Source organism: Ceratotherium simum, chromosome 23 (genome assembly GCF_057802395.1).
Source record: "Ceratotherium simum simum isolate JZ-2026a chromosome 23, ASM5780239v1, whole genome shotgun sequence".
Classification (NCBI taxonomy): Eukaryota; Metazoa; Chordata; class Mammalia; order Perissodactyla; family Rhinocerotidae; genus Ceratotherium; species Ceratotherium simum.
The window spans coordinates 18,443,852-18,468,921 of NC_141922.1; the positions used below are offsets into that span (position 1 = coordinate 18,443,852).

The 25,070-nt window shown below is 37.8% G+C and overlaps 1 protein-coding gene across 3 annotated transcripts; it reads left to right on the forward strand.

The window, feature by feature from the left end:
- Positions 1–1,045: 1,045 nt before the first annotated feature.
- On the forward strand, positions 1,046–23,823 carry ZHX1 (zinc fingers and homeoboxes 1). 3 transcript variants are annotated; one of them, XR_015555965.1, is made up of 5 exons: positions 1,046–1,365; positions 7,347–7,463; positions 16,883–19,735; positions 20,115–20,183; positions 22,233–23,823. XR_015555965.1 is itself a non-coding variant. In XM_004431097.3 (4 exons), exon 3 carries the CDS (start codon positions 17,111–17,113, stop codon positions 19,730–19,732), a length of 2,622 nt encoding a protein of 873 aa, XP_004431154.1. In that variant the 5' UTR covers positions 1,048–1,365; positions 7,347–7,463; positions 16,883–17,110; the 3' UTR covers positions 19,733–19,735; positions 22,233–23,823. The 3 variants fall into 3 exon arrangements, 2 of the variants coding, with proteins under 2 accessions (XP_004431154.1, XP_087303608.1); XM_004431097.3 differs by lacking the exon at positions 20,115–20,183 and having other exon boundaries at positions 1,048–1,365; XM_087447482.1 differs by lacking the exon at positions 20,115–20,183 and having other exon boundaries at positions 1,048–1,278.
- Positions 23,824–25,070: the final 1,247 nt, after the last annotated feature.

A 25,070-nucleotide genomic window follows, 5' to 3' on the forward strand; every position in this document is an offset into this window, starting at 1 on the left:
CATACAAATAAAAAGAAGCTGGTGTACTTTGATTTCAACAATCAGGTTTTCACCATAAGCAACTGCATATTTTAGGATTAATGTCGCTCAGTGGGGCACGGCTGTCAAAGCACAGAGGGTGACTGAGTGGGGAATGAACGTCAAGGCGCCACGTTCTCGCACGTCCAGGCCCCTGACTGTACTGCCCTACTGTGCAGAGTAGTTCGGATGGTGAGTCGTTTCTCTCGGCTTGGGTGTGTACTTTTCTTCATTTAAAAAATGATGTGGGGGGTGGAGGTAAGGGGAGGTGGGGAGTGGCGGTGACGCCTTCCTGTCTTCCCCAAAGCCTGGGTCCATAGCTGGCCGTCTCTGCGAAGCTGGTTCACAGTGAAGCTGTCCAGATTTGAGGACCACGGCTGGAAAGAAAGCCCTCCAGAAAAGTGACTCGTGAGCAGGCAAAGGAGGATTTTCAGAGAGCAGAGGGAGCAGAGGGCGGCTCTGTCTAGCACGGTGGTTCGAAGCGAGGTTGAACTTCTAGTGCCAGCCGGTGGAGCTGCGGCTTGTGGAATCGGGACCGAAGGCAAGAAGAGGCGGGCCGGCGATTGACAGAAGGTGGGGCTTCGAGCTAGAATCGAGACCGGTCTCGGGAAGGCGGGGCTTCCATTGACAGTGGGCGGGGCCTCCGCGGAAAGGAGGCGGGGCTTAGATAGTACTGCCGCCAGGAGATGGGGCTTAGGATGAGGAGAGGCGTTTCTCACCATCCGGCTGCAACATTGGGAAGGCGGAGCGCCCAGAGGGCGGGGCCACAGCTAGGAGAAGGCGGGGCTGCCCTCTGGATTGACCTGAGTGACGACCAGACTTCTATTGCTAGCGGGCGGAGCTATCGCCGGCAAGGGGCGGGGCCGCTTCGAGACCTGGAGAAGGCGGGGCTTCTGTTGACAGAGGGCGGGGCTTCCGCATACTGGGGCGGGGCTTCTGTTGACAGAGGGGCGGGGCGGCTGCCTGCCTCCCGCCTTGCGCCAATCCAACCGGTAGAGGCCCGGGTCGAACCCTAGGGGAGCAGTAGGGTCCCGGAGCGCAGAGCCCGGCGCGGAGAGGGGTGGGGGCGCGCGGAGGGCGCGCGCGCGCGGGAGGGCCCCGCCTCGGCCGGCTCTTCCCTCTCCGCCACCCCCGGTCGGCCGCTGGGGCGCGCGCCTCGCCTCGCACCCCCACCCCCGACCCTTCAAGCTCCGCGGGGCCCGCCGAGCGGCCGAAGCCGGGTCCCGGCCCGCTGAGCGGTTCCGGGTGTAGGGTTCACAGGTCAGAGTTGACTCCCTGAAAAGTGCAGCCGGTTTGAAATGCAAGATGGCGGCGGTGGGGCGCTGAGAGGCGCGGCGGCCCCTGCAGGTAGCGGCGCGAGTCGGCCCCGCGACGAGCTGGCCGGGGCGCCCCGGGGCTGCGGGTGGGAGCGGGCAGCGCAGAGCCCGCGGCCGGCGCGGCGGGCCGGGAAGGAGGGCGGCGCGGGCCGGACGGAGAGGGCAGCGCCGGGGCAGAGACTCCGGGGGCTGGGCGCGCTCGCCGCGGCGGGTGGCGGGGCGGACCGGCGCGGGCCGTCCGAGCGGGAGGGACCGGGCCTGCCTGGGCCAGGGATCGTCGCCGGTGGACGACCCTGCGCCTCCTTCGCGCTTTCGGGGTCTCTGCGGCGGTGGAAGGAGGTGGGGGTGGGCTGTGTAAAGGAGATTTCAGCCCTCCTGTCTCTGAGAGGACTGAGCGACTTGGGACTGTTGGGGGAGTGCAGACTGGTCTCCTGGGGGAGGACGCCTTAGGGATGGAGGACTCCAGCAGTGCTGAGGGTCCAAGGGGAGGTCGCGAGCCCTGCCCTGCGGGGGCGTGTGGCCGCCTGGGGACTGCCTCCCTGAAAGTAAGGAGAGATTCTCTTGCTGGAGCTGGGCGCGCTGGCGTTGTGGTTGGAGCCCCGGGAAACCCTTTGGGGAGAGGCTGTACCCAACTTCGTGGAAGCCTGGGCACACACTTCAGGGCCAGGCCATGCCCCCACTTTGGGGCAAGACTCCGAGTTGAGTCCTTAAGAACCATATTACGTTTTGAGGAAGCCCTGGGACTTAGGGAGAAGTTAAAGAGAATGGAAATGTTATCCGGCCCTTTCAGGACGCAGGGAGGCTGACCAGGGACTCCTTCAAGCCTGAGGGCCTAAAGGGAACAGTCTCCTAATCCTTGCGGGGAATGGGGGGCTGGGAAGGAAATGTGAGAGGAAGGGGCTCTCATGGCAGGAAAGAGGAGCCCTGGCGGATGCCCTTTGCCTGTAATTTACACCGAAGTTCTGGGTAAAGGGGGTTGAAATTCTTTGTTTCAGCACGTCTCCCCTCTTTGGTAACAGTAAGGAAAGAGCAAAACCCCGGAGAAGGAAAAGCTTCTATTTGATATCCTTAGCTTAGGTTAGAGAAGGATCAAGCTGTGGTCAGGCTTCACTGAGAGACTCGGGGTAGGAGTCTCTCAGAAGCAGGAAAGGGGATGGATAGAGGAGGAATATAGGGCAGAGGTTGGGCAGAGCGGGAATTCCACAGCGCTTTTCTGTCATTTCACTCCAGCTCTAAAGAAACACGTGAGAAGAGGCTAATCTTTGCGGGGTGGTGGTGTGGTGTGTGTGTGTGTGTGTGTGTGCGCTGTAAGGGAAGGCTAACTGATAGAGGATTTGTAATGTGATTAGGTTGGGATTCCATGTAATTTGAAAAGAAGAAGCAATTCTCTTGGAGGTTAAGAGGATAGAAGAAAAGGGAAAATCACAGAATTGGGAAATAGAGTGGTTCTCAGGGAGGAAGAAGCCAGCTTTCTCCCAAGAATAGTGACTGTTTGTTGGGTTGAATTCCGTACCTACAGAAGTGCACCTTCAGATTTGTTGGTATTGGTCATTGTTTCTCAGTCTTTGTCTGAAAGCTTTAACTTGTGTTATATGGTGCTACATGAATTATCCTTGCTTCTGAAAAATTATCCTGAAAGAGTCATTTGTTTTTATGCCAACAGTGAGGATGAACAGGAATTGGTTCTAACAGGAATATTGGCCCTAGTCTAGCCATGGATTTTTTATTTCTTAATAGCCATTCTGACTCTTGATTTTAAGCAAAAGAAATGTGAATGCTGCCAAAGACAATAATGCGCTCACAGGATGTAAAAGAAAAAAAGACTTTCATGAATATTTTCTCCTCTTAGTTTTTCTCTCCTTACTCTCTAAGCCTTTTACGGCTAAGCAGACTAATTTTATGCAAAATAAAATGTAAAATCATGGGTCCTTGCAGTATAGAAGTGATAGCATTTCATTTATCAATGTCTTTTTGTAGAAGAACCTTTCAAATGCTTTCCTTAGTGATCAGGATTAAAATGAGAAAAAAAGAATTAAAGTAAGACTTGGGTAATTGATGACAGCTATGATTCATACAGATTTCTTGAACCATTCTCGTTTTTTTAAAAGAGCTTTAACGTCTTCAATGGAAATGTTTTTAAAAACACATTTCAAGTATAAACTAGTTGAGAGCTGCACATTTGGAACATTATTATACATGTGTGCTGTTCTTTGGTTTTTCCAAAGTGCGTGTAGCTCTAGTTTTATATTCAGTTCTGAACAGATTAGATTGGGTGAACCAGAGTGGCATTGATGCCAGATGGTCTGAAAATATGCTACGGCTGCAAACATAACTGTGCCTGTGCTGGGGAACACTCATTAGTAGATAGATGTCTTTCCCTTATAGCGAGCTTATTATTTCACTGGATTTGGAGGACAACTGATGAATGATGTAGCAATTATTTCACCTTTAATGACACTTGTATTATAAGTTCTTCTTTTCAATAAATGTGAATAAAGTTTTACAATTATTTTGTTAATAAACTTAATAGCATAGGTGAGGTAGTTCATTTTGAAGATTTTCTCCCTTTTGTATTATATTTCACATTAAAACTGAAAGGTGATGTTATGATGTATTATACATTTTCTTTCTTGTAATGTTCATTGGGCACAAAAATGTGATATTTGGGACTTAGTTTGCTTTAAGTTATGCCTTTATACTTAAATGGAAGTACTAGTAAAATTACTAAAAGGATTACAGATGTAGCTGAGGAAATAACCTTTTTATGTACATTACAGCATTGTGGATTTGGGCTCAAAAGGCTCTACTTATTTGAATATTAACAGTGTTAAAAGTTCAGTGCCTAAGCTAGTTTTTAATCTAATATCGTATTCAATAAATTCAGGGAAGTGTTTGGGAATATCTATTGCACCATTTATGGTATTAGCCAGTATAGCACATTCACTTTTACATCTAATTTTTTTCTAACTTAAAATCCTTTTAAATCATTCTGTGTAATTTCAAAAGTAATTTAAATTACATTTCTTTGAAGGGAAAAAACTATGATACTAGCCATTGAATAACAGCCCATGTTGCCATAATATTACTGATATATTTTATTGTGTCCTTGTTGCTCTGATATATTTGTAGTAGCGAGTAACCAGATTTACATGACTGAAGCTGCTGATTTAGATTACTAATCAGGATATACATTTGATTTTACATTTTGGAGATCTGTATTTTATACAGTTAATTTTTTAAGTAAATATTTATGTAAATTTTTGTGTAGTTGTCAGATTTTGGTCTTAAAGGATACTTAATCTTTGCAGTTTCTATAATCCATCTTCCATAATGTATTTTAAGAGGTATAAAGATGGTCTTATATACCTTTGGTCTAAACAAATATGATGATATACTTTGGAAAAGAGGTATACATGAGCAGTTTAAGAATGACATTTATTCAAGGGAGTCAAAATCATTTTTTATGCAAGATTTTTGTTTTCAGTTTTTAGATTTAGGTTTTTTAAAAATCATTATCAAAGCTTATCTAAAAAATTGAAACGTTACAGTGGTAGACATATGATATACATATTTATCATGTTAAATAAAATAACAACTTTGTCATTAAATTTTAGTGATTTCATATTTCCCATAGGATTTCTGACTCCCCTTTTCCCTTTCCTAGAGGTCTTTCTTTCTCTTTTTTGGTTGTTGTGAGGAGTGAAAGGAGATAGGAACAGTCTGATATTTCTAAGCACTTCACTCATAATTATGTTTTTCTTCTGTACTAAATCTATTCCCTTTCATGTTACAATATTATCGAAAAGAAGTTTATTAAAACTTTGCCGGGCATGGACTGTACTTGGGAGTGGGGGAATGATGAGAAGAGAACAATTTCTCTTCATTACTGTGATAAGATTATTTATATCAGAGGTTTGTTAGTTCTAAGAAGCACTTCTTAAAATGTGCCATACATTAATGATTCATCTTGAAACTAAGGTCAGAGAAAGTATGTGTATGTTGGGGTGGGGGCTGTGTAAGTTATGATTTATTAATGTCTACCTGTTAAAGCCAATTTGTTCTAGCATTGCTTAAAATGCTCAAAGGTATGAAAGGGAAAGTAAAGCTGATTGTTGTCTGGACTTTTAAAATATTTTATAATGTTTAAACATTTAGCAAATTTAAAGAAAGACTTCCTTTGTTGTGTAACCTAAAGTTAATACCTAAATAAAAGTCAGAAAAATCTAATTGTGCACTTACTAAGTGCCAGGAAATATTCCAAACACTTTACATGTGTTATTTCTTTCGATCTTCATAGCAACCCTATTAAGTAGGTACTATCATAGCCCCATTCTACAGATGAGGGGGCTATGGCACAGACAGGCTAAGTCACTTGTCTGAGGCCACACAGTTAGTAAGTGACAGAGCTGGGATTTGAACCCATTGCAGTCTGCTCCCAAAGCCCAAGCTCTTCATCTTGATTTACAATCCATTTTCTACTGCCAATAGCACTCGGCTGTTTTATTATATAATATATGTGGTTGAGAGGACTTCTTTAATTTTTGAAGTTCAATCTAATCCTAAATTTTAAAAAGATACTTTGAATTAGAGAGAAGTGTTCTAAAGTAATCCCAGTATCCGGAATTGAAATACCGTCAGGCAAGTGTGCTTTGCATCCAGAAGCACTGAGGAGCTCTTCCTTGCTCCTCTAGTTGCCGTGTGCCTTTACATGTCTCAGCAGCTTTTCTCAAGAGACTCTTGTTCGGTAAAACATCTTGCAATTACTGTGTGATTTAAGAATGGATTCAAATAGGTTACCAATTTCCTATAATATTAATAATTCATTTTGGAAAATAACCTCCCTCTTTGGCAGCTGTTTCCTGTCTTCTCTTCTAGCCTACATCCTGTAGATGGACGGCTAAGGAGCAGCTGAATGAGGAGACACCAGGAAAGGAAATTGTAGAATCCCAGGCTGCAGAACTAACAGGATGCTCCCTGGGCCTACAGGGAAAATGCTCTTTTGCTTTTCTTGAAAAGAGTGTAACTATTAGCCTAAGCTTTAACTTAACCTAGAAGTGTTTTACTAAAGAATTGGTGTGTTTACATTATTTCTTGACTTAAGAAGGCTCTTCATAAACTTGTATGTAATAATAGCAGGAATCGAAGGATAAAGTATTTGAGGGAAACCATCTTCCTTAATGTTCATTCACTATAGTTTACAGAGTTTCGGGGCTTAAAGAACAACAAAAATGTTTCAACCCTTTGAAAGCATGATTTACTGTTATTTAGTAAGAGAAGCAAATATAGTTTTTATTAAATTTTCCTGATTGGTTTAACTACTCTGAGTAATATACCACAGTTTGGGGGACAAATCTGAATTTTCAGAGAATGATTTTCAGTTCGTTTGATTGTACAATCTAATGCTTCGCGATGTACTGACTGAAAGCCATTTGGTACTAGCTCTCTTGCAAAGACGAAACAAACACCAGTCGTTCTGTTGGATCCTACATGTTTGGGGGTAGAGTAGCACTAGTTTATTTAAGTAATATTGGCTTGTCGCCAGCATTAATAATCCACTCCACTTCAATTAATACATAGTAAATTAAGATACAAATATCAGTAGGTTTATGTGTAAACATATAAACATATACCTCCTCCAACTCTTAGTTTAACTAAGTTGTCTTTCATAACTTTTGTGTCCTAATTTTTTTACAATTCCAAATTTCTTAATTTCAGCTTTCATATTATAGCCTGCATATATTTACATTTTGGAAATTTTTATTGAAAATAGTATAGTAGTGACTTGGTTGTTTTATATAATATAAATGGAAGTTTTTAAGGTGTGTTTTTCAATTTTGTGTTTCTTACCAATATTGAATTTGTCATTTACAGATTCTTTTAAAATCTCTATGAGGAAATTAAAAATTTTTTTCAAAATTACATTTATTTTTAAAGAAGCCAAAGCATAAACTTTAAGGTTTTCTAAGACCGAATCATATCTAGAATAATGAAGTGATATTACTTTTTTTGTAGGAGATGGCAGATAGATACTTTGGACCTGTTGGTAATGATGGCCTGAGCTAAACACCTCCTAGGTTGAAGGGACACCCTTCCGTGTCAAAGAACAGAATGCTGAGGAAGCTGTGGCAAGTATGTATTTCATTGTTTTGGTATGGTAAATCTCAGATAATGAATGTGCCAGTTTAGATCCCATGATACTATATTTGGCTAAAGTTTTAAAAACTTTTCTTAAAAAAGCAGCAGATATATTCTTAACACTTTTTTAAGAAATGTACTTTCAAACTTTAAAAATACAGGTGTATTAGCTGCTTTAATTTTAGAGGAAACATCATCATACTTCATAATAAATCTATGCGGTATATTTATAATTGATTTTTCAATTAATATTTGCTGAAATACGCTGTGTGTCAGGCACTGTACCAGGGGCTGTGGTAACTGGTAAACGAGACAAATGGAGGTCATGAGGGCAGAGACCTTTAGTGTGGAGAAATTGATCTAGAAATTTTACTATTTTTTTACCTATATCCAGAAAAATGCTTCAAGACTTACAAGAACAATAAGTTAAAGACAAATACTGTATGATTTCACTCATATTTGGAAGATAAACACATAGATAAGGAGAATCGATTAGTGGTTACAGAGGAGAAGGGGGTAGTGGGGAAAGTGAAAGGGGTAAAGGGGCGCATGTGTATGGTGATGGATAAAAACTGGGCTGTTGGTGTGAACACGATGCAGTCTATACGGAAACTGAAATGTACTGATGTACACCTGAAATTTACACAATGTTGTAAGCCAATATGACCCCGATAAAATAATTTTTAAAAAAAGACTTATAAGAACAATTCCTGAAAATATATTTTCCATATATAGCCTACTAATAATGGTTAATTATAATTATAAAAAAGGATATTAATAATTAAATACTTTGATTTAGAGTAAGCATACCAATATTTAAATATTTGAATATATTTCTCCATAATTACTTTTATATTTTATTTACCTGATATAAATTGGCTTTTATAAGAAGCATTAGATTACATACTATACCGTTTGAAATGTTTATACTTTAGTCCAATTGTTATTTTAGATGATTCCAGAAAGTACTAGGAAAGATTCCATGACCATTATTGTGGTGGTTCACTTTCATTTTTTAAAAATTGATAGAATCCTTACAAGTTGACCTTACCAATACTAATTACTATTATCTTTCAAAGTGTTTTTAGAAATTGGATGATTATATCCTGAGTGAAATAGGTAACAATTACTTTATTTTATAAATGGGGAAGATAATGGACAGATGAATGGTTTTTCAGCCTCAATGATAATCTCACTTGGAATCAAGAATAGCATTCTTGTGTTAGACTGTGAAAGACTTAGCACACCTCCTTGAGAAAAGCAGGGGAAGACTATTTTCAGTAGAAAATTACTTTGTTTCATATAAACTTTAATAACAAAGATAGGAGATTTCATTATAGTGCTAGTTTATATATCATCTCAGTATGTTACATACATGCCAGCAGAAGATAGAAAGCCAGCATGGGGCTGGCACCGTGGCTTGGCGGTTAAGTGCGTGCGTTCCGCTGCTGGTGGCCCGGGGTTGGGATCCTGGGCGCGCACTGACGCACCGCTTGTCCGGCCATGCTGGGGCCGCGTCCCACATACAGCAACTAGAAGGATGTGCAGCTATGACATACAACTATCTACTGGGGCTTTGGGGGAAAATAAATAAATAAATAAAAAATTAAAAAAAAAAAAAAGAAAGCCAGCATGGTAGTGTCCTAGAGACCTTTCAAAAAGACATTTTACTCTTCATATCTGGGGTCAGAGCCAGGAGAAATCTGTTCAGCTTGTATTCTTCTTTTAATCTTTAGCAGCCTGAAGAATGGCTTTCTCAGGTGGAGAAAAACAGGTAGAGAAGATAGTTTCTAAACCTTTAAGCCTTAATTAGCATTAGCAAAGAGATCTTCTGAAATTAGATTATCTTTGGCCACAGTTTCTTAGATGCTTTCATTTTTATCACGTTCGCTCCTGTCTATATTCACCTTAATACATGAATTTTGATTGTCTTGAGACCATTTTGGCAATTTTCTTGAGATTTATCTCTTAAGTAGTGATTCTAGGTTATATAATTTTTTTTTAAATTTTATTTATTTATTTATTTTTTCCCCCAAAGCCCCAGTAGATAGTTGTATGTCATAGCTGCACATCCTTCTAGTTGCTGTATGTGGGACGCGGCCCCAGCATGGCCGGAGAAGCGGTGCGTTGGTGCGCCCCCGGGATCTGAACCCGGGCCGCCGGTAGCAGAACACGCAGACTCAACCGCTAAGCCACGGGGCCGGCCCAAGGTTACAGTAATTTTTAAAAACATTTGTTGTGGGTACAAATTTGGGTTGTCAAATTTCTCATTTAATTTTTTTTTAAGAACTTTACTATTGAATATTTCTAAATATTTTTACATTTTAGCTTTGAAAATGCCTCAAGGGTATAAAGGTCAAAATGTTTCTTTTTTTTTTTAATTAAAAAAAGTATCCTCTTGGACACCTTTTTTTTTTTAACGTGGTAGATAGTCTTTGTTTTACTTTGACCCCATTATTCTTTGTTCCTGCTATTATTTCAGGCATTTTGTCATTTTAGTGGATTTGTAGCTCTTAGTTTGAATACAAACACGTAAAAATAAGTGTTTTCAGCTGGCTAAACAGAACTCTGACTCAGAGAGAAGTGAAACTAAACAGAATACAGAGTCCTAAGAATTCTCATTATAGGTATGAACACATATTCCAAAGAATTCTCAGTTTGTATATTTTAGCTACCCTAAATTAAAATTAAATTACAGTTATCTTCTAAATGTTCTTATTTGACCCAGAATTGGTGTAAAAAACAAAGTTTGTTTTTATTCACATAAAATCGTACCAAAATAACATACTGTTGTGGCTAACCAGGCCAATAAACTTATCTGTTAATTATTTAATTTGAAGTACAAGACAGTCAAAAAAATAGAGGCTCGGAAATTCAGAGTAGTTATGGTTCTGCTTAACTATAAAATTTTTTAGACTTTTTTTGGCACTAAGCATAGAATTTGAAACAATCCACTAACTTTTTATAGTGTATTACATTGAGAACTGATTTTTTATTCTTTTTAAAAATGTAGAACACCATTACAGTATAGTTTTCTCTTGGAACAGAGAAATAATGATTCTAAGTTCAAATTTGCATTTTCTGTCTTTACAAGAACTATGCCCTTTTCTTCTGAATTTCACTGCAGGACTAATTCTTTGAATGAATTTATCTCCCTGTTTCATTTTTATGTAGTCCACAAATTTAGATATACACTATTCATACATAAAACTCATTTGTTACAGCAGAATTATAGATGTTGGTAAATATTTGTTGAATATTCATTGCTATATTTTAATAAATACAATGTTTTATATTTGAGGATGTTTTAATATTCTAATGACTAAGGTAATTTTATTAGTAAGGTTTTGACCATTGAAAGTAATCTACTGTAAAGCAAGCACAGTTGTTTTTTATAGCTCCTCTGTAAATGAGTGTTTAATGAAGTAAAATGTATGTTGTAATACACAGTACAGATATAGTTTAAAGATTTTTTTTCAGCAAATATCATTGGGCACTGTGTTGGGTCCTGGGGATATAGTGGAGAGCTAAACAGACATTCTTTCTGACCATATAAGAACTGCTGTTAGAACTACCTCAAATCTTTTGTGTGTGTGTGTGTGTGAGGAAGATCAGCCCTGAGCTAACATCTGTCGCCAATCCTCCTCTTTTTGCTGAGGAAGACTGGTCCTGGGCTAACATCCATGCCCATCTTCCTCTACTTTATATGGGACGCCGCCACAGCGTGGCTTGCCAGGCGGTGCATCGGTGTGCGCCCGGGATCCGAACCCACAAACCCCGGGCCACCGAAGTGGAGTGCCGCACACTCAACTGCCAGGCCACCAGGCTGGCCCCCAGAACTACCTTAAGTTTTTATACTTTGTTCAAATAAATTTTACTTTCTTAAATACTTTTCTGTAGAGAAACTTTGTTGTAATTATTTTGATTAGTTAAGAACCCGTGAATTGATTAACCCATGAATTTTCTCCCACCCTCAGGAGAAAAGCCAGGATGCAGAGAAAACCATGGAAATGGGCTTGGCATAGATCCACACCCTGGAGATTATGGGTGCTCTTGAGGGCTCTTAGACCCAGTCTGACTTCTCAGCTCCACAAAATGTCTAGAATACACCTCAATGCTGTACATACTCAGGGATTCCTGCTCCCCGTGAAGAAACCTTTATGTAGCACATGTTTTTGCCTTAAAAATAGAAAGTAAACTTCGTTTCCAGCTTGAGACAAATGAGCATAGAAATATTTTAGTGTGTTTGCAATTTTAAGGCCTTGAAGCTATTGTTTGTTGTATTTTGTAATAAAGCAATGTTATAACAATACTAAAGAAAACTTTTAAATACCATACCCATAATGTCATGTGAAAATTTCATTTTTTTATATTCTCATCTAGTCTTTGTCCACATGCATACATATTCTCCCATAGTTATTTTATAATTAATATGCAAATTTTGCTCTGATATTTAAAAATTTAACAGTAAATGGACATTTTCCGTATTTCTTTTTTCTTTTTTTTTTTTAAACAATTGGTTTTCTTTTCTTTTTTTAACTTTATTTATTCTTTTTCCCCCCCAAAGCCCCAGTAGATAGTTGTATGTCATAGTTGCACAGCCTTCTAGTTGCTGTATGTGGGACTCAGCCTCAGCATGGCCGGAGAAGCGGTGTGTCGGTGCGCGCCCGGGATCCGAACCCAGGCCGCCAGCAGCGGAGTGCGCACACTTAACCGCTAAGCCATGGGGCCGGCCCTCCATATTTCTTAATTACTCTTTTGCTTATCATTTTTAATGGCAGTATAACAATTAACTGATTTGATCAGTTATTTTTTTAACATATTTCTCTACTGAAAAGTTAACTGAAAATAGTTTTCAAAAGTAATTATATTTACAGTGCTGGCTGCATTTAGAGCATAATTTTTTCTTTTATTGGCAGACTTCACTTTAATTGTGTTTTAATTGCAAAGCCACCTGGCAACTCAGTTGTGCAACTGAACTCTAACCCCTTTTACAGGTAAATAGTACAAGCTTCCCTAAATCGATTTTGAGCCCTGTTTTTAGTTGACCTTCAAAAAGAGGATGAGAGGCCTGTCAGCTAATAGCGATTTCTGTATGGCAATTTTCCTGTCCCAGCCCCACTGCACTTTAATGACAAAAGGAGATGAATTGGAACCATAGAAATTCTTATTCTGGATTTTTACCCCTTCTGCTTTTTCATTCAATTTGTGTGCCCTGTCAGCTGATTAAATTGCTTGAGAGAAAGAAAGAGAAAGAGAATAATACTAAATAAATGGTATTTCTTCATCCTCCAAAAGAATTTTTCGGGGACTGGAAATAACATTAATTAGGCACCTACTATTTATCAGAGTGTGTGAAGCATTTTTATTTGATCAGCCTCTAAGGTAGATCCCACTTTTTTTATTTTTCCAGGGCAGCCTTCTCTGCTTCTTTTCTAGAAGCCTCCTGCAATGTGCTCATATAGGCGATACTTCCTCTCTCATTGCATTGATCATAATTATTCTAAGTAATTGTTTACTGCCTGTTGTCCTTACTCGACTGCTAGTACCTGGCAGACTGGAGACAGTCTGTCTTGGTCACCGCTGTATCTTCTAGTGCCTAACTCAGTGCCTGGCGTATGGTTGACATTCAACAAACAGTTGTTGAGTGATTTTTGTTGAATTGAAGAATCTTGGTTTTATAGGTGAGAAAACTGAGGTTGATACTGAGTAACTTTTCCAGTCACCTAACTACTAAGTGACAGAGGAGACTCCAAAACCTGTGGTTTTACCCTATACCACAATGGCTCCGTGAATTTATTCCTCTGGGCCTGGGTTTCTTCCTCCATAAAAATGGGGCAATTGTACTGACTTTGCTTCCCCCCAAATTATGACTTTATAATAAGGACCTGAGGATGCCTTTGTTTGCGCTTTGGTCTACTTTTAGGCTATGTGCATTATAAAATTGAGCCATTGCACCAAATCTTGAGGCTTTTTTAGAAATTCTCAGTCTCCATTTAGAAATATGTTAAATAATATACTGACTCTGGTTTTGTTAGCTAAATGTGAGCAAACAGTTTTAGGAGTAAAGAGGCAAGAGTATTTCTCAGGTCTATGTAGTTTGGTATAGAAGTAACCCAAGGTTGAGGCTATCTATAATACCCAAGATAATCAGATTTTTGGGCTTTTGCATTACTGAAGACTTTGAAGTGTCTCTTTTAAGTAGCTTATATATATATTGCCAAGACCAATGCTTTCAAAGGAAAAAGCACAATTGTGCATATACATCATTAGATTGTAATAGTTTGTAAATTTTTATTTTAAACTAAATACTGTATGAATAGTTTGTAAATTTTATGATTTTAGCAAAAAATATTTAAGCTTTTAAAATTTGGTTATATCTGCTTAAATTCTTATGAACTGACCATTCTGAGCTAGTGAGCTATTAGGAAGAGAAATAAAAGTAATAATTTGGTAACATATTCCTATTTTTATGCTAGATAAGAAAAAAGAAGTTTAACTCAAGAACTAGAGGGCCAGAATAAAAAAGGAAGCTTAGCTCCTCAAGTTTCTGTTCTGTATCTCTTATTAGTACTGGCTTCTCTCTTCTACCGCCGGGTGCCCCAGGCCTGCCTTCTACACTGAAACAGCCTCAGATGACACAGTAAATTCTCTTTAGATTAGTTTTCAAATTTCATGGCTCAGCAGTGGCAAGCTGAGAAGGATTTCTGATGAAACTGATATATTGACTTGAAAGTGTTTAAGTTTTTAAGGCAAAGCTTTCAAACACATCTCAGAACCCATCAGAGGTGGAAGTAGGGATTGTGGGATCCATAGGATGGGGTCAGGAAGTAGTTTAGCCTCTCTACTTCTCCAGCCAGATAGCTACTCTTTTATCTGTTTTGCACCTGGGCTTCTCATAGAATTTTGTTTGAAGAAAGCACTCCCTTGCTTACAACAAAAAGTTTGAAAACCACCACTTCATGGAAAAGTAAAACCCTTCTATGTTTGAGTTTTGGCTATTAGTATACCCCAATTAAATATAATCTCTCTGAGATTCTAGGAGAATAACAGTCACAAAATAGTTTACTCCCTGGCCTTTCAGCAGTTCTCCTTCACTTTAAACAATGTGGGAGCTGCTCATTTGTGACTCTGCCACTTACTTAAAGCTATTTGAGGAATTCCCTGTTTCTAATGACAAAAAATGATCAAACAGTTATGCTGACACTTGAACAAAATAGTGGAATCTCCTATTGAACTGAATAGGAGAGACAGCATTAGCTTAGTTTATAATATTTCGTTAAGAAATAGTTTTAAATTTGGGTCATTTCTCTATAATCCTGTAGAAAGCAAAGGAGTTTTATAGAAAAAAAGAATGACACCTTTGAGAGTAGGGATTTGGACTGTTGATACTACTATTATTGACAAGCTGATGCCCTTTATTTTATAATATGGGAAATCAGGAAACAAGGGACATGTAGTCCAGCTTTCCATCTGTTGCTTGGATCCATCAAATGGATATGTAGTATGTATTTGAATAATCCCAGGGAGGAGGATCTTACCACCTTCAAAGGCAGGGCATTCTCTCCTTGGACAGCTCTGTTTCCTAAAAATGTTTCTCCCTTTACTGAGTCCATATGTCTCCTCACAGATACCTGGTTTTGCTTTATAATCTTTGAAGCAAACTTTTCCTCTTCAGTTCAGCTAGGAGAAGGATTATGCTGGTAAATGAAAATAGTTCTAATTTGTGGTAGAGAATAAGTGAGACCATTTACTCACTTTATTCATTTTCATTAGTTTAGACTTCAGAAGCACACCAGCTTTAACTGATTTCACATCAACATTTTATTTTCAGTATTTTGGGTACAACATTATTAAAATGTATTTGTATGAACATAATTCACTTTTTCTTGATGATTTAAGGTCATTATTATAAATTTCAGCTACTGTTCTCTATGTTGATATCCTCAGGGCAGGTTGAGTTTTGTAGAACTGTTTTTCTGTTCATTCTAGTTCAGGTTAATAAACATTTAGTGAGTCCCTACTTCCAGGCTTCTTGTATGCAAAGGGGATACAGAAATGAATGAGAAGTCAGCCAAAATAGCTCAGCTGGAAGAGTGTTAGACTGAAGATATAAAGATTCTTCATTCAATCCAGAGTTTCAGGAGCTTTGTTATATCTCAATAAAGCTATTACTTAAAAAAAAAAAAGATTACCATCAACTATGAAGTCTTATTTAACATATTTTTTATTAAACAGTTAATAGTCTGTGAATTTCCAGTTTATAACTATATATACAAATATTTTCCTATGTATTCACCAATCTTATTAATAAACAGGTAGAATTATTAAAAAAAAAAAAGGAGAAGAAAAAGAATGAGGCACATACCTATAATAAGGAGACTGGGGGTGTGGAAAGGTTGTGGGACAGAAATGCAACGTTCCTCTGCTACAGTATATGGGGGTGCTAGGCTAGAAAATAAACCGGGGAAGAGGTTGGGCCAAGTTAAAGGGAGAAGGTGATCTATAGGGCAGACAGATCATCACACCCAGTGCACAAACAAGTGCCCGGCATAAGGTACAGCATGCGTTGAGTGTCCCTAGAACAGCAGTGTTTCTACTGAGCCAAAAGCCTAAGGAAATAGGAGTTGGGAGAGAGACGGCAGGAAGGTGAGGTCTGGGCCAGGTTGTGAAGGGAACTACATATCCCTTAAGGTGTTTGGACTTTATTCTTTCAGCACTGGGGACCCATGATAAACTTTAAGTCAGGAGATTGATATAATTAGATATATTTTACCAGTTCTGGTAGCACTGTGGAGAATGATTAAGAATAATGTTTCTGAAACTTGGATCATTCACATTGCATCTTTGCTGCTTTTGCCGTACTTGGGCATGCTTTTGGGATGGTGAGACAGACCAGTAGGAAGAAGAGGGCATAACTGATGGATTGAATTTCTTATACACTTAATAGCCATAGTTTCTGAGTATATGTGACTGCTTTTTATAGTTTTAAAGTTCCTCCCTTGTTAACAGACTATCATGTCACATTGATAATAGTGTGTTTGCCAAAGCAGACTCTTTCTCCTACTTCCCTTCCAATATATAGCTGGCTGAAAATCCAAATCAACAAGCCTGAGGGCTGACCCATGAGTACAGTACATGACCTTTAGTGAATTGGCTTGGAGACATCTATTTTGATCCTAAGAGGACTTTTTTCCTGGTTCTTGTCTTATTCTGGATCTTTTTTTGTGTGTGAGGAAGATCGGCCCTGAGCTAACATCTGCCAATCCTCCTTTTTTGCTAGAGGAGGGCCGGCCCTAGATCTTTATAACTGAGCTATCCAACAACTTCATATAAGTGAAATATAACTGTAATTTGTTTAAAAGATCATAATCACTCATTTTAAAATATTTTTTAAATTTATTTTAATGTAGGTGATTGGCGTTGTGATTCAAAAATTTCAGCAGTTCAGCAGTATTTTATCTGCCAACAATAAGCTCTTTACTTGATTGCACCATGAAAAAGCTGCTAATGAGACTTGTTGAGCACAAAAATGGACTTGAAGAACCAAAAGCCATTGTTTTCAAATGAAGAATACTGAACAGTTTTAAGCCTCAATGCTTTTTAATAATCACCACTGAGATTTTCCCCATAACATCAGAATGGCAAGCAGGCGAAAATCAACAACACCCTGCATGGTCCTTACCAGTGAACAAGATCCAGACCTCGAGTTGATATCAGATGTGGATGAAGGTCCTCCTGTACTTACACCTGTAGAAAATACCCGAGCAGAGAGTATCTCAAGTGATGAAGAAGTTCATGAATCTGTGGATTCTGACAATCAGCAAAATAAAAAAGTTGAAGGTGGCTATGAATGTAAATATTGTACTTTTGCAACTCCAGATCTAAATATGTTTACTTTTCATGTGGATTCAGAACATCCCAATGTAGTGCTAAATTCATCCTATGTTTGTGTTGAATGCAATTTTCTTACCAAAAGGTATGATGCACTTTCTGAGCATAATCTGAAATACCACCCAGGAGAAGAGAATTTTAAGTTGACTATGGTGAAACGAAATAACCAGACAATCTTTGAACAAACAATAAATGATCTGACTTTTGATGGTAGTTTTGTTAAAGAGGAGAATTCAGAGCAAGCGGAATCGACAGAAGTTTCTTCTTCGGGAATATCTATCAGTAAAACTCCTATCATGAAAATGATGAAAAATAAGGTGGAGAACAAACGGATTACAGTTCATCATAACTCAGTTGAGGATGTCCCTGAAGAGAAAGAGAATGAAATCAAACCAGACTGTGAAGACACTGTGGAAAATCCAAGTTCTTCAGCTTCTGAATCAACTACAAGTACTTCCATTGTAAACAGAATACATCCAAATACTGCCAGCACAGTAGTGACCCCAGCAGCGGTTCTTCCTGGGTTAGCACAGGTGATAACCGCTGTGTCAGCTCAGCAGAATTCCAGTTTGATTCCCAAAGTCTTAATCCCTGTTAATAGCATTCCTACCTACAATGCTGCATTGGATAACAATCCCCTTTTGCTTAACACCTACAACAAATTCCCTTATCCAACAATGTCAGAAATTACAGTTCTTTCTGCTCAAGCGAAATATACAGAGGAACAGATCAAAATATGGTTTTCAGCCCAACGTTTAAAACATGGTGTTAGCTGGACTCCCGAGGAAGTAGAGGAGGCAAGAAGAAAACAATTCAACGGAACAGTACACACTGTACCTCAGACCATAACTGTTATTCCTACACACATTTCCACGGGGAGTAATGGTTTACCATCCATTTTACAGACATGCCAAATAGTTGGTCAGCCAGGTCTGGTGCTTACACAAGTAGCTGGAACAAACACCTTGCCAGTAACAGCACCGATAGCCCTGACAGTGGCAGGGGTTCCAAGTCAAACTAATGTACAGAAAAGTCAGGTCCCTGCTGCTCAGCCTGTTGCAGAGACAAAGCCAGCAACAGCAGCAGTTCCAACTTCCCAGCTTGTCAAACACGAAACCGCGCTGGCAAACCCTGATTCATTTGGCATTCGGGCAAAAAAGACTAAAGAGCAACTGGCAGAACTAAAAGTTAGCTACCTTAAAAATCAGTTTCCCCACGATTCAGAAATTATCAGACTTATGAAAATCACAGGCCTGACTAAAGGAGAGATTAAAAAATGGTTTAGTGACACAAGGTACAACCAGAGAAATTCAAAGAGTAATCAGTGCTTACATCTCAACAATGATTCCTCCACCACCATTATTATAGACTCCAGTGATGAAACCGCGGAATCCCCAGCTGTTGTTACTTCACAGCATAAACAATCCTGGAATCCTTTTCCCGACTTTACTCCCCAAAAGTTTAAAGAGAAGACTGCAGAGCAACTTCGTGCCCTTCAGGCAAGTTTTCTCAACAGCTCTGTACTTACAGATGAAGAATTAAATAGATTAAGAGCGCAAACCAAACTTACCAGAAGGGAAATTGATGCCTGGTTTACAGAAAAGAGGAAATCAAAAGCTTTAAAGGAAGAGAAAATGGAAATAGATGAAAGTAACGCAGGTAGTTCCAAAGAAGAAGCTGGAGAAGCTTCTCCCGGAGATGAATCTGGTGCACCTAAGTCAGGGAGTACAGGCAAGATATGTAAAAAAACACCCGAGCAGTTGCACATGCTTAAAAGCGCATTTGTCCGAACACAGTGGCCGTCACCAGAAGAGTATGACAGGCTGGCTGAAGAAAGTGGGCTTGCTAGAACGGACATAGTTAGCTGGTTTGGGGACACCCGTTATGCTTGGAAAAATGGAAACTTAAAATGGTACTACTATTATCAAAGTGCCAACTCGAGTAGTATGAATGGTCTGTCTTCCCTTAGGAGAAGGGGGAGAGGGAGACCCAAAGGAAGGGGCAGAGGAAGACCTCGCGGGCGGCCCAGAGGAAGCAAGAGACTGAACAACTGGGACAGGGGGCCGTCACTCATCAAATTTAAAACTGGAACTGCAATACTTAAGGATTATTACCTGAAGCACAAATTTCTCAATGAACAAGACCTTGATGAACTTGTTAACAGATCACATATGGGTTATGAGCAGGTCAGAGAGTGGTTTGCAGAAAGACAGAGAAGATCAGAGTTAGGTATAGAATTATTTGAGGAAAATGAGGAGGAAGATGAAGTTATTGATGATCAGGAAGAGGATGAAGAAGAAACAGATGACAGTGACACTTGGGAACCCCCACGACATGTGAAGCGGAAGCTTTCTAAATCAGATGACTGAAATGTAAGTTTTTGATCTGAGTGTGTAGTCATCAACCACATACACTTATAACAGTCACCTCTAACTGTCATCTTCACTTTCGATAGTTTTTTTCTAAAATAGATTTTCTTTTACCTAACAAGAGGATTAGGTGCCATGAGTATAGCCAAGAGGTATGTGATTATCATGTGTAGTCTGATTAATATGATCATTATGTTTATTATGTAGAGTTTAATATTGCTTTAATTATTTTTTATTTGAATTTTTTTTTACTTTAAGGGAAAGTTACCCATTCTCTAAGAAGGGAGACTGGTGGGTGGCGAGGACTCACAAATACTAAGATAACTAAAATGCATTTCTTCACTGCTGCTTCACTAACGCTTCATTTTTTTGCCTATTTAAGGAAAGAATTCAAAAACAAAAACTAAAAAAGAAGGGCAAAAGTATACCGAAGGAGAGACTTACCACAGGGGTGAGGATTGCTCAGTTTTAGGAAACTAGGTGAAAATGGGTATCTTTTTTTATTCATTGTATTGCCCCCCAAACTACTAGATTTTTAACTAGAGTTTAAAATGCTTTATGTATTAAAATTATTCAATATTTTTTCTATTAAAAGCCAAAGTTCTGTTTTAAGCTTATATATAAATTTGTGTTTGCTTAGGTGGCATCTGTTTTTGGAAACTGTGATATAAATTATTTCTGTGTTAGAGATCAAAAGGTAAATAACAGATTTGATAGTAAATTAACTCAACCGCCTGAAATGTCTTTTCATTCTTTGATATAAAACAAACCTGCTACCAGCAGAAACACTGTATTTAGTTGAAAATATATCTCTGTAGTCATAAAAGTGCAAGTAAATATGCTTTAAATTTGACAGGTTTGGCATGTTCCTTAAGCCTTAATTCTTTTATAGATTGGATTAATTAAAATTTCACTGTAGTTGCAAATCAGATACCTGATTTGGAGTTAGGACTTCAGTTCTTAATACTTTTGGAATTCAATAGCATAGTTCTTTTCTTTTCTGCTGTTTGGAGTGTTCCGGGATAAAACTATACTTTTTTTGAAAACAATGTAATTGTGTCATGAAATGTTTGTATATGTCTATCAGTAGTCCAGAAGCATCCTGTTCTCAGAAATTACTGCAGTGTTCTCAAACAGTAAGAGAGGAAAGGAGGCATAGATCCTCCTTATCATATGAGCATATTTACTTATTTCCTTAGCTTTTTGCATCCCCAACCCCATCCTCTACTTTTATGCTTTCTTATTCTGTGCAGTATTCCCCCATGTCTTCCTCCCTGGTTTTATTTATTTTGTTTTAACAATTATTTATAGAGAGCTTAATATGTACCAGGCACTATTCTTATTGCTTAGCAATCCTTTTCCAGGTTTTCTTTTCGTTAACAACTTTTTTCAGGCTGAAAAACAGATGAAACTAAAAATGCACCTATTTTAGAATAAATCTCATTCCAGGTTATAGAGTATAACATCTAATTGTAAGTGGTAAGTAGTTAAACAGTTGCGTACAGCTTTATTCTGAAGCGCAGCCCTCCATTTCCTGATGTCAGAAATCTTCAGGACAGGCTTTCTTCTGACCCAGATGCATAAAATATTTTTAACAGGCATTTTTTTTATTGCTAAACACAAGAATGCGCACTCAGCCAAGATTAAATCAACAAATTTGTTGCTGCAATGAATTGTTGTTGTTGTCATTGTAGTAATCTCTGCAGTGATTTTGTGGGGAACTGCAGTCTTCTAAAAATAATGTGAACTTTTTTGTACAGTTTAGTTTGATCTTTCTTTAAGTTTGTGTGGGTAATTCTTATAGATTAATACTCTAATGGATACTATGGTCAGAAAACTCACATAAAGCCACAGTTACCAAAAAATAGTATCATATGTGTTATACATGCATTTTTGTGGTATGTATATAGGCATGCCTTACTTTTAAAATATGTAAAAGTCTAAAATAATAAAACACAATTAGCAAATTATCATTGGATTAACAAAATAATTTTTCATGTTATAAAAGGATTCACTGTACGTTTCCTCTAAGCTGTTACTTCTCCGTTTAAATATGGTTCAATTTACAAAAAAGAAAGTAACCAAAACGTTTCTAAAATAGTTACTGCAAAAAGTGAGATACATATATATCTTTTGCACAAGTCAGCCTTATATATAAATAGAAAAAAATACAAGAGTCTTTAGATTTCATAGTCTGTTTATTACAAATACTGACAATGAAATATGTACTTCCTACTAATAATTTTTTATAAATTATTACATATAGGTGAAAAATGTCTATCAGCAAATCTCGTATACGCAGAACAGATACATAGGACTTGTACACAAAATCTAGTGCATTATGTAAGATGTATGTGGCAAGTGATCTCGGTATTAATAAGCAAATACAGAAGATGTATTTTCATGGCTAATTCATATCATTTTTCTTTCTAAAAGTGGTAAACATTAAAATATGGTTTTCTTTAAAATTTTAGTTTTTTATTATGTTTTTCTTTTATAGCTGCCTAAAACGTTGGAGGAGAATCAATTCTTCAACTCCAGATGTCTGATTTACTGTGAATGGGCCCAATCTTTGATGACACTGAAAATGTTTTGGGGCATACACATTCTCAAAAAATAGGATCCAATACCCAAAAGAAATGGAACTTAATGTTGTGCCAAAGTTAAACTGCTGCAGTTGGTGGAAGTTCTGCAATGTAAATAGAACACTAATTAAAAAACAACTTGTAAAAATTCAAATTTTAATACAGTACATTTTTATTCTGATATGATGCAGACATTCTGATTCTTAGACTTTCTGAGGGGATTTAATGACCACTAGATCTTGTCCTCATATTTTGTCCAGCTTGAAACTGTATGTCTGGTAAGATGGGCCTTATTGCCTGTATTCTTTGATATGTGATTAAGCTTATAGCTTTGAGTGACCAAACATTTTACAGAGTAAAAATTGTCAGAAACAGGAAAAAGAAAAACCTGATTTGTTTCTATGTCTTATTTATCAGGCCCTGCACTAAGATTAAAAGTTGTGCATGGGCTCATACAATTTCAGTGTAAGTGAAAAAAAAGCCTATTGACACATGTTGGAACAATAAGATTTTGCGGTATCATTGGCCCTTAATGAGTGAATCTTTCACTGAACACGTTCATGGATACCACTATTACACTTGTAATAATTCTGTTACTTTTTTTCATTAGAAGCTAAATTTGCTTTTTATTAAACTGAAGATAATCAGTACTGAAGAAGGAAAAGAAACTGGCATAAGAATTTGGATAGGGTGAAACTCTGAAATAAATATTGTACCAAAAATGTGAAAAGAATCATGTAGTAAATATATACTTAGTGTTTTCTTACAATCATATGGAAATGTTTGTACAGGTGTCAGATCAGAATTTTTAAGAATTATCTTTTGGTGAAATTCTACTTTAACAATTTCAGTGAATAGAGAAAAAATTCTGAACTGATCATAATGAGTTAAAAGTTAGCTTTTCACTTATGAATCATGGAAGTGTTAACTGTTAACTCTTGCCATTTCCGGAGACTGAAAGTTCAACCTAACTTATAAACTTTGTAAAGATCGGTGCTGTTCATTCGTGTTGAGAAGGACCCTTTCTTTTGTGACTCTAGGACCATTTTTCCATATGTGCTTTCTTCATAGAAGAAATGTTCAGTTTAATTAGCTTTGGATTTTAAAACGTTTTTCTGAATGACCAGAAGTAGTGGGCTCGGCCAGTTTGTTCTATCTAATTTAATGAATAATAAACATTAAGCTCTTGTTTTTACCTACATGTTTGTCGGTAATGAAAATGTTATGAAGAAGCCTTGAATATGCATGCTGCTTTCATTTTTATAAACTTTTTATTTTTTAACTATAGCTTTATTAGCAATTCCAAAATGCTGCAATGTAGCTGATTTCTTCACTCAGACAGCTGGCTTTGTGGGTGGCTTTTTCATACTACTGTTAACTTTTTTTAAACGAAGCAATGTAAAGACTAACAATTTAATGCACTAAACTGTTCTTTCTTTTACACGTTTAAAAACTTCTTAAAGCACTCTGTATTATAATGATTAAATTGCTCCCTTTTTTAAACCATTGCTAATGTGGTCTGAGTTTTGTTTGACAATAATTTTAATGTTTTCAAAATTTGAAATGTCAAGTATTGGAAATGAAGCCTTTGAATATATTTATATTATGTTTCCCTTGCAATATGTTAATTTTGTATAGCTGTAAATAACTATTATTAGCAGTTTTTCCCCATCTTTTTTATAGGCTTGGCACTTAATTCTGCTCTGATGTTGGTTAGCTTTTAAATATATTTATTTGACAGAGCAAAAGAGCCCTCCTTTCCTGGTTGATTGTGTCCTTGAATACAAAATAAAAGTTAGCAGTGATTAGTAGTTTTCAGTGATTTTTTTTTTCCGTGTTATTAACCAAGTTTTTAAAAAATTGTGGTAAAATATACATAACAAAATTGGCCATTATATCCATTTTTAAGTGTACAATTCAATGGCATTAATTATATTCACAATGTTGGGCAACTGTCACCATTTCCAAAACTTTTTCATCGTCCCAAACAGAAACTCTGTAACCATTAAGCAATAACTCCCTGTTCCTCCCTCCCCCCAGCCCCTGGTAACCTTTAATCTACTTTCTGTTTCTATGAATTTGCCTATTCTTGATATTTCAAATAAGTCAAATAATACAATACTTGTCCTTTTGCGTCTGTCTTATTTCATTTAGCATAATGTTTTCAAGGTTCATCCATGTTGTAGCATATATCAGAACTTTGTTCCTTTTTATGGCTGAATAATGTTTCAGTGCGTGTGTGTGCATATACCACATTTTGCTTATCTGTTCATCTGTTGATGGACACTTGGGTTGGTTCCAGCTTTTGACTAGAAAATTGATGCAGTGAACATTGGCATACAAGTATCTGTTTGAGTTCCTATTTTCAGTTCTTTTGGGTATATATCTAAGAGTGGAACTGCTGAGTCATATGGTAATTCTATGTTTAACTTTTTGAGGAACCATCAAACTGTTTTCCATAGTGAAAAAATGTTTTCCACAGTGTCTGTAACCATTTTACATTCCACCAGCAATGTACAAGGGTTCCAATTTCTCTGCATCCTTACCGTTTTATTTTCAGATTTTAAAATTACTATTATTACTATTCTAGTAGGTATGAAGTGATATCTCATTGTGGTTTTGATTTGCATTTCTCTAATGACTAATGATGTTGAGCATCTTTTCACACAGTTATTGACCATTTGTATATCTTCTTTGGAAAAATGTCTGTGTGAGTCTTTTGCCCAGTTTTTAAGTGGGTTGCCTTTTTGTTG